Below are 10,602 nucleotides of genomic sequence, written 5' to 3'. Positions count from 1 at the left end.
TCTTCAACAATGAGCAAAGCCCATACTGCACAGTCAGCTATAAAAGGCTCCTAAATGACAATGTAAAACAATTTCAAACGAGAAAGCTAACGGCCTAATTTATTTACAATAAATGAACGAAAAACAAATATGTAACACATAAATAAACGACAACCACTAAATTGCAGGCTCCTGACATGGGACAGGCAAACACATACAGAATGTGGCGGGGTTAAACATGTTAGCGGGATCTTAACCCTCCCCCTAATCTTGGACAGTGGTATAACAGTACAACATAAGAACGAACTATAAAAATCAGTTGAAAAAGGCTTAAGTCATCAGATGGATAAAAATACAAGTGGACGTGGACGGGTACTTGTACATCCCAACAACAAAAAGACACTAGGTACAGATCTGAGAGTACTCGCAGTTAACTGACACCCAGTTCAAAACATCTAACAGCTAATAAAAACTAGAATGCATCGTATACTAAATAACTAATATCTAATACAAGGCCGTAGCTAGGCATCTTATTTTAGTGAGGCAAAATAATTGAGCCGAGCGAAGCGAGACGAAAATTTTTTTTGGAGGGTATGAAATGATTGGTGCAAAATCCTGCATTCTAGGCATTTTTAGAGTTTGATAATGTTTTGAATTTGGACACTTTTTATATAATTTTTTTTATATTTTAAGACTTTTACTAACACCAAATTTTTAACAAGTTTATTTAAATTTATATGTAAGATAATCATCCAAATATCACTGATTTGAGTCTGCTGCCAGAAAATAGAACAAACATCGATTCAGTAGAGTTTGCCAAATTTTTCTATGACCGGTTCAGTCAAATCGTTTCAGAATCATAATTTGGTCTGCTGATATCCTTATCGCAATGAATATGACAAGCCCGCACAATCTCTTGCCACTCATGCATGCTCTTTTCCAAGTATTCAGTCGTTTTAGGGCAGTCTGTGTTTCTAAAGGAAGCACATTATCATCAACACAATGATCAATGTCTTCTTCCAATTTCTTCTCCATCATCAATTTGGTAGTAGCATCGGTAGTAACAGTTTTGTTTGCAAAAGGGAAGTAAGCTTTCCTGTAAGCACCATCATACAGTTGCAGTTACAAAATATTAAACTCGCTTTTATGCTGACAAAGAGTAGACAAACTAGGGATAGAATGAGATAAGATAAATGTATATGATTCTATCTATAGAGTATACATGATATGGGTACAGGGGAATTGGAATGGAGTTTTTGACGTTTACATGTAGGTCCATAATTTCAAATTATTTCTGAAAATAGTTGGTGGTATTTTAGTTCCAGAATCTATAAATTTAGGGGTTAGGGGTATGGGGTGTCCGATTCCGAAACCCCGAATATAAAAAACCGAAATTCCGTAGTCCCGAATAAGTAAAGACAAAATCCTGTGTTAAGGTTCTACCATTCCTCAATAATATCAAATTGGAATATGGGATATTCTTTCAATTTTTAAGGTTAAAGAAACATGGATAGAAACTAATCCATGCATGTTTCATATTATTTATATTTTATTTATCTGTAAAGAGAAAGATTGAAGTTCGTGAAATGAATACGCAGACAGGACTGCCCCCTTGCGATGACTTGATTTGTCAAAAGTTGGTTAAACGGAGAAATGAATACGCATACAGCACTGCCCCTTCCTAAGACCAGTACTTGATTTGTCAGGCTACTTATCGTTTTTGGATTGTTCTAATGAAGTTATATGTAATACTCAGACTCTGTTCACAAAAAAACTAGTTTACTAGAATTATTCCTTCTTTACCTTCAGTGTCGCTTTTCCTTTTTCTGAAAGAGCCTGTTTTTAACTAGAGGTCCATGATGATTATCGTTACTAGGTTAATGTTATCGAGAAACATCAACCGTTGAGATGCTGAGTCATATCCAGGAAGAATAGTTTAAAAGGAATGATGACAAGTTATATAGAAATTAAGGTTGAGACAGAACAACAAATGACTATTATATTGATATATATGTATTAAAAAAAAATAATCAGTGTCGAAATTTTAGTGAGGTAATTGCCTCACTTGCCTCAAGGGTAGCTACGGCATTGCAATAACTTCACATATAATACACGATGGTCTTGAAGTATAGATTCTGGGTACTGACGTCGGTTATTAACTTAATAACGTGTTATAGAATTCTTTCATTTGTCGTTAATAATATTACTTTTCAGGTGTAATCAATTTTGGTGATATCCATTTGACGTGACTTATACATCCCGTCATTGTGTAATTGTTCTATGAACAAAAATTGTAGTCGTGTCTTTCATTTCTGCTAATGTGCTTTGCCTATATAGCTTTTGGTGTTTTATTTGATACATACGCCGTGGCTCTGTACTAATACGTCCCGTCATTGTGTTATTGCTGTATTATAATTTTTGTATTCTTGTCTTTCATTTTTGCTAATGTATTTTGCACTCTAATTAAAATATAGATTTCTGATTACGTATGAGCTAATTGGTGCTTTGTCTATATGCCCTTTTTTGTTTCTTTGATACATATGACGTGGCTCTGAACTTATACGTCCCGTCATTGTGCTATGTCGATGGTATTTTTTTGTATTCTTGTCTTTCTTGTTTGACAATGTGATTTGTTTATATGCCCTTTTGTGCTTCTTTGTAGCAATATTGTTAGTTTTTGTAGCGATTAAAAAAAATATAACACAATGTAAACGTTGGTTAGGGTACTCCTATTTTTGACATATTTAACTAAGAAATATATGTTTGTTTTATTCACACATCGTTGTCAATACAATCGTGGAACTTGATGCGACTGCTATACAAGTGAGAGGTTTAACAAGCTATAAAACTAGGTTTAATCCACCATTTTATACACAAGAAAATGCATGTACCAAGTCAGGAATATGACAGTTGTTGTCCATTCATTTGATGTGTTTGAGCTTTTGATTTTGCCATTTAAATGAGTTACTTTCCGTTATGGATTTTCCTCAGAGTCAGTATTTTTTGTGATTTTACTTTTCTCTTTGATTTACAACTAGTGGGAAGACATTACTGATGATCGGCTGTTATTCCATGAAAGGGTAGTTCACCCAATATTCTATCTTTCTCTTTGATTTATAACATAGGGTTGAGATCACTGATTTTCGGCTGTTAGTCCATAAGGATATCATTCACCCAGTCTTTATATGTTTCTCTTTGCTTTAAAATCATTGGGTCGACACCACTTAGTTCATAAGGGTTTCAGTATAGTCTATGTTACACCGCCGATAAAGGACTGTTAGTTCATAAGGGTTTCAGTATAGTCTATGTTACACCGCCGATAAAGGACTGTTAGTTCATAAGGGTTTCAGTATAGTCTATGTTACACCGCCGATAAAGGACTGTTAGTTCATAAGGGTTTCAGTATAGTCTATGTTACACCGCCGATAAAGGACTTTAATATTGAATTTGATGTTTTCTCCTATTTCTAATATAATACATTGTATACACTATAGTACAAATACGATTGAGTGTTTATAGATAAGCAAAAATACTTATACACTGGTTATAAGAGCACATATATAGTACAGATACACAAATACCATTGACCGATATACAAAAAAGTATGTTCATAGTAAAATTATAACAATTATATAACTACGGAAAGTGTCCCTCTACATGGTTTTTTCAAGAGATACGCTCAAGTTGACAGTTTGTTTTAAAAACATTTACTTTTACTTTCTTTTAAATTAGACACGGGTGACGAATTCCCCAACAAGGTTCCAGCCACACAAACCTGTTTTACCATAATTAATATCGTATTGATGAACAAATATACTATTTTGGGGGGATTATCCTAAGGGTGTCTTCCTTGAATGCCAACATTTTATATGATACCTATTCCTTGAATGCCAACAAAAATATTTCAATAGATGTTTATATAAGAACAATAGGTGTTTTTATAACTATTTAAATGATTTTCTAAGTATTTAAATGTAAAAATTAATTAAAGAACTTGATAAAATTGCTACATTTTATCACTTTTTGTTAAGAAAATATAGTAGATTTGGGGGTTATAATTATCATGAATTCTAAAGAAATAAAGAAAATAAAAATATTTTTATTACTTTTTATTAAAAAAAAATATTTTGGGAATGGAAATGTTTATAAACATAAGACACATTTGAAAGAAAAAAAAAGAAATTCTAGTTAAATACAATTATTTCAAACTAAAAAAAAGGATATTAGAGATTTATCTAAATCCATATCATATTGAATATTTTATTAGTAAATATAAAACTATATTAACTTTTTAATTTGACAATTAATAAAGTTTTACACTTTTAATAGACTGTTAAATGAAAATTGCTTGTATAAAATATTCAATAATATCACATATGAAGATTTATAGTGCTTTTTGTCAATCTGCTTATATATTTACTTATGTTATATGTATTGTTTTCTGTGTTCTCCGACTGCAAACAAATAATATATTATTCAAAATTTTCTTCTTTTTATGCTATGACAAAAGTATGAGAACATAAAAATTTTCGAGAAATTCCATTGTGTAAAATAGGAGGATATTACAGTACTTACACATAACTATAGAAATATTGAAAAAAGCATCAAAGTCCAAAGACTTAGTTTTTTTTTTTTTTTTTTTTTTAGATATAAAGGGCAACCATTTTCATTAAAAAAAAAATAGGGGGTGATTTTTACATAAATACCCTGTCTTGGTTTGCCGGGGAAAAACAAACTTGTCATATTATTACCAAATGTAATGAATATTCTGCAACACCAATTGCAGGAATCAAAAAATGATTTTCCGAGTTGGGCCGAAGCAAAAAATAATACTCCTGCACCGACCTTAAAAAAACACACAATTATCGTCCTCTAATGCGCTCTTGTATATTAAAAATTGTACAACTTCAATGTAGTTCAGATGAATTATTAATATACACTTAAAAAAGTTTAGCAAATTCAAATCATAAATATAAGTTAAAAGACAGCTGTTTGAACATGTTCGTTTCCCGCCATATGTCAAGGTATTGCACAACCTAGTAATCGTTTCTGTCAATTTTGTTACTCGTTGATATTTGTTTTTTCTCTGTGCTGTAAAACGTTCAAGTGACATTAGGAAAGTCGGTCAATATTTCTGGTTCTAAAAATACAGCTTATACTTTGCATTGATTGGTTAACTTTTGCATCCATAGCTATTTTGGGATTTGACGTTCGACATAGTATAAAAGCAGCCGGGATTCCCCTTATTTGCTCGTTGTTGCCTGCTCTCGTTCAGGTAGTCGGTGGTTGTTTGCCCTTGGACCGCCGCTACGTTTCTGAACAAAATTAAGGACTTGAATGGAAGAAGTGAGTATTTAAAGACTCAAACGAACGTTTAATCTAACATTTACAACAATCTTGACAAAAATTTCACAAGAAAAGTGGTCGAAATACAAGAAAATTATCTCGATTCTTCTGACCTAATTTGAAACGAACACGAGGTGATCTGCCGGCCAGCTGATCAAATCCAATATGGAACCCGACCAACATCTTGCGAATGATTATATTACCGATTTCGACTTGGATCAGTTATTGGATGCTTCCGAAGTAAAGAAGGAAATAGAAGATAGGTATAGCAACTGTTGTAAACAAAGTGATGTGTCCTCGCGAAGTGGATCTTCAGGAGCGACCACACCTTGCTCAGATTTGAGTGTACCCCCTTCTCCAACTTACAGCGACGAGGTTCCAAGTCCTTCAGACAGTAATTCTAGTGTATTTAGCGGTCTTAACTGGCTTACTCAAAGTGTGTTTGAGACTGACATGAAATTAAAAACAAGCTTTAGCAATAGTCAAAAGTCCACGCAAAGTCTGGAGGAAGAAATTGATGAAGATGTAGATTGTTTGATATCATCCAGTCCTGAATTTGTTCAAAACTTTAGTAAATATTTGGTTTCTGGTGCAGAAGCTGGGAAGCAATCATTAAGTCGTCGGGGCATGCTGGAGGACAAGGCAGCACCAACCAAAATTCCCTCAATAAAAAGATCTCTTAGTCATTCAAGTACAAGTTCAACTAAATCCAAAACAGAAGAAAGTCTTAATTCACTTGAAGATGAAGAACTAGTTGCACTACCAGTGAGAGAACTCAATCGTCGTCTTCAAGGGTTACCTAAAGAAGATGTAGTAAAACTGAAACAAAAAAGACGAACATTAAAAAATAGAGGCTATGCTCAAAATTGTCGTTCTAAACGAATGCATCAACGTCAAAGTTTAGAGGTGACTAATAAAACATTAGAAAGTCAAGTTCGTCAACTTCAGAGACAGCAAGCTGTATTGATGCGCGAGTGCCGGTTCTACAAGCAGCAGTGTGAAATTCTCAGGGCAAAGTGCAGTGGTGTAAGTGTTAAACGTGACAGTGAAGGTTCTTTCTCAAGCTACCCAAGTTCTCCCGATTGTCAGTAAAATGTGTGAATGTTGTGTGAAATGAAAAAAAGTAATATGCTATCATCAATAAAACCTTGTCACTGCTTCATAGAACGTAATGAATAAAAATCTGGTAAAAATTATCATGACATGACCATGGATGGATTATTGACAAATACAATTAACATGATTAATAAGTGCATTATTTGTTAGGTGTAAATATCTTCAGAGTTTATTTTAACACAGTAAATAATTTTCTTTCATGTATGTTATTGAAAAAAGAAACAAAAATTAGAATATAGCCTTTATCACTTGTTTAACATAGTTCATATTTAATATCATGTTTGAAGTACTGGTCTTGTTGCCATTTTGCATAATTCATTATTGCCATGCATACATTGTTGTTGTGTAAATTTCACTAAATGTAGTGTAAGATAAATTTATAGTATTGGATGAAAGAAGTTTTAAATTAGTAGTCCAAAATACATTGATCAACAAAATTCAAATCATCAACTTTAGTTTATTTCCTTATTACATGTACAATGTACAAAATAACATAATCATGACAATTAACAGAAAAAAATAATAATAAAATACAAATATTGCATATCAGTTAGCAATTAACCACAAATTCTTAAAAAAAAATCATATTTGGAAAATTTAATACTATTGTTTATGCGAATGTGTATAGCTTTTAATGTTTGGTTCATATGGTGTCGTGTATCATATGGCTCACACTAATCATGTTATATTTTTGCAAGTGTGTAATTATTGTTATCAGTTTGTGTATACTTGTTGAAATTGATTAATACATATGAGTGATATCATATATATATAAGAAAGTGAATGTTAAAATTTTATTAATGCAATGGAGAGTAGAATATCAAATTTGAATTTTTTAACCTATAGCCTGTTTCAAACAAGAATTTAAGTTATGAATATTACAGTATAATAATGGTGTATGTAATGATATTTTAAGGAGGTGTAACCAAATTGAGTTGTATGAAACAGGCTATAGGATGTTTACAATAAGGTAGAGAAAGGGAGAGGTTTGGATATATTATGGGACACACTGCAAGGGCAACTATTAGTTATAGTAATAACCAGTGTGCTCACCTATTCCATCTGTGATATATATAGTTTTATCAGGGACTGCAAGTCTGGTTTTCAAGGTGCCACCTTTTACAGCTGGTGACATTGGATTTATTTTTTAAAAGTTATCTCCCCTAGATATTATTATTAAATGTGTCAGTTAGTAGGGGTGGTAAACTATATCATGGTCTGTCTGAACAACGTACACAGGCAATACTTGAAATCCAGATTTGTAGCCAAGACAAATCTAATTTGTTTGGGTTAACATATTTTTTTAAGTTAACATGGGGAGCGATTTTTACCGAGTTTGTAAGAATGTTTTTACGATTCACCAGAACCCGTTACGGAGCGATTGGTAGGATCTAATGTTTTTATAACGAATTTGCCAGAGTATTTGGACAATTTTTATATATATGTTGTTTTGAATTTGTAAGTGCATGTACATGTTTTACTCAAAGGGTTTGATATATGAACCCCCAAAAAAAGGAATTGTTAATAAAAAAAGAGCTACAACAACCAATACAACAAAAATTAATGAAAAAAAATAATTTAAAAAACTCCTAGACTGTTGCAACTAAGTGTAAATTATTGTGATAGGGAGGCAAGATACTTAATTTGTTTCAGATAATATTTGTTTGTGTAACAGATTTTTAAGTTGCAACAGTTTTAGGGCCAAAAAAATAGTAAAAGAAAAGAAAAAAAAGATATAAAAAATGTTGTAAGCCATGAAGCTTTGCGGAGAACCAAGCAGGTTGCTTCCAAAGTAAAATCTCGAATTTGCCAGTGAAAAGGATGACTCTTGAATTTTAAACCTATGAAGGCATGCAGAATAGCTTGCCTTTCTGCATTGTTATTTAAGTGGTATTGTAAAGCAGTTAGGAATCAGCTAATCAGGAAAGAGGTAGAGAAAAGTATTGTTTTTAATCGCATGCCTTATTTGAACTTTTTCAAATAAAATATTTATGCCCTGTAGGTTTATTAATTACCCCAAAATAATTACTATTCGACAGGTCTTCTCATTATATATGTAAGCCAATATACGATCCATTAACCAAGTTTTAATATTCTTTTTACACATCAAAAGATGTGGCCCTGACTGTTAGAAGTTTTATTGAATGGTCACACATTGGATATATTTTAAATGTTTATTGATTATGATATTATTTCCCTACATATTGATCAAAGGCAGCACCACATGGCTTTTAATTTCAGTTAACAAAGGTGTGGTTATAAAAAAGGGGGGGGGGGGGTTGAATTAGGTTATGGTGCATTTTTTTTTTTTTTTAGAGAGATATCATTTTAATGATTTTTATATGTATATTCCATGTCCCATCCAACTACATGAAGTGAAGACATATTAATGTTCGATTTTTTTAACAAATAAAAATTGTTGATAGGGCTCTTTAAGTTACATAATGGCATGTTTCATAGTGAAAATTCAATTGTAATGTAGATTTCCACACAGTATTATTAACAGACCTTGTAAGGAATATGCTAGAACAGGCATATCAAAATTTCTTTCAAAGTTATATTGACTAAATAACTATATTTTGTTGAACCATGTGTTGGTTCTCTGATATTGATTTTTACATTTGTTTGTACTGTATTTACTTGGGACAAATCTATTTAAATTTCCTCTCTAATTTCTATTGACATTTTTACTTCACTGAACAAGGTAAATGAGAAACCTATCTATTTGAGAAATACAAAAGTTGAAATTATTATAAGCAAAGTAACTTTAACACCTATATAATGACCTACAAATAAGGAATTCTTAGATGTTTTGTTATTTTTCTGTATGAACAATCCTTTAATTGTGATGAATGAAATATTTTTTAATCGATTTTGATGTGCATTTTTAATGTGTTCATTGGGGTATATATATATATAATATATAACTGAAATATTAATGAAGTTAACCCATGAATATGGAATAGTTTTAATACTTTTGAAACTTGCAAATCATTTCTTGAATGTTTTAACAGTCCTGATAATTGTTTTAAATTGAGGTTTTAAATCCCTCAGGAAAAACTAGTGTGCCAAATTTAGCTAATTTGGAAGTTCAAATTACTGACCCAGGGGCCCAGAAGTTCAACTTTTATAATAAAATATTGTCTTAGTTGAACTGGCGTGTTCATTATAACAATTTACAGTCTTTCATATTGAGTCTTAATAGAACTGTATTCTGATCAAGCTTGTATTGTTAATTGTTACAATTTGTTGATTGTTTTGTTTCTGAAATCTTGTTATTGGTTATTGTAAAAAAATTATACTTATTATTCTACTTGGAAAAAACTAAATATTTGTGCTGCGTCATATGTTTGCAGGGGAAATGTGATAAAAAAATTAATAAAAACTGCTCCCTTCATATGAAAATATAAATACAACTCATTGAATGAAAATTTTTTTCAACATTTGAAAATTAAAGCATGTTATCCACTAATATCAGCCATGGAAAGAAGTTATTATTTGTGGTTTAAAACTGATTTAAAAGTCACATTTTCCCCTACAGATTTATTTAGTTTTTTCTATGACAATTTGCAGCTGAGTTTTATGTCAGAAATGTTATGAAATTAACATGAAAAATTCAAGAAATGTGCAGAAAAAAACTTTCATATTGGTAAAACAAGTATTACAAAATTATTATTTATGTAGCATTTGTGACTGATTAAACCTTTTTTTTTTACGGTCGACTGAAAACATTTTATCAAGTACATCAGGTTTGTGTGGTTAGAACTCAGCTGCAGATTGCCTGTTAAGAATTGGCAATTGGCTGTAATGAGATTTGTATTGTATAATTAAAAACAGTTGACTTTAATGTGATAAGGAAAAGTGCTGGTTGTTTGTTACTATCTGCTTTACAAATACATGTAAAATGTATAAATTATGAAGCAAGATTAAAAAGCATGAAAAAAATTCTACAGTATTTTATTTATTGTCCACTATAATCACTCAGTGTTAGAGATATGGAAAACAGATGTAGTTTTTTTACTAAAGAAAGTTCAACAATTTTAATGCATATGCCTGTTCCAATAGGTCATTGGACTAGATTATGCTTCTATAGGTTACTTAGCCGTGTCAAGATGTGCTTGATTGAATTTGTTAAGATTATTTGTTGTTCTTATGAACAGA

General features: G+C 31.4%; 1 protein-coding gene across 1 annotated transcript; it reads left to right on the top strand.

Annotated features, from left to right (window-relative positions):
* The first annotated feature begins 5,225 nt into the window (after positions 1 to 5,225).
* LOC143080320 (uncharacterized) lies at positions 5,226 to 10,388 on the top strand. The gene has a single exon (XM_076256106.1). It carries the CDS (start codon positions 5,491 to 5,493, stop codon positions 6,415 to 6,417), a length of 927 nt encoding a protein of 308 aa, XP_076112221.1. The 5' UTR covers positions 5,226 to 5,490; the 3' UTR covers positions 6,418 to 10,388.
* The last annotated feature ends 214 nt before the right edge of the window (positions 10,389 to 10,602 follow it).

The sequence above is a fragment of the Mytilus galloprovincialis genome, chromosome 6 (genome assembly GCF_965363235.1).
Source record: "Mytilus galloprovincialis chromosome 6, xbMytGall1.hap1.1, whole genome shotgun sequence".
Classification (NCBI taxonomy): Eukaryota; Metazoa; Mollusca; class Bivalvia; order Mytilida; family Mytilidae; genus Mytilus; species Mytilus galloprovincialis.
This window is presented reverse-complemented; position numbering and strand designations above follow the sequence as displayed.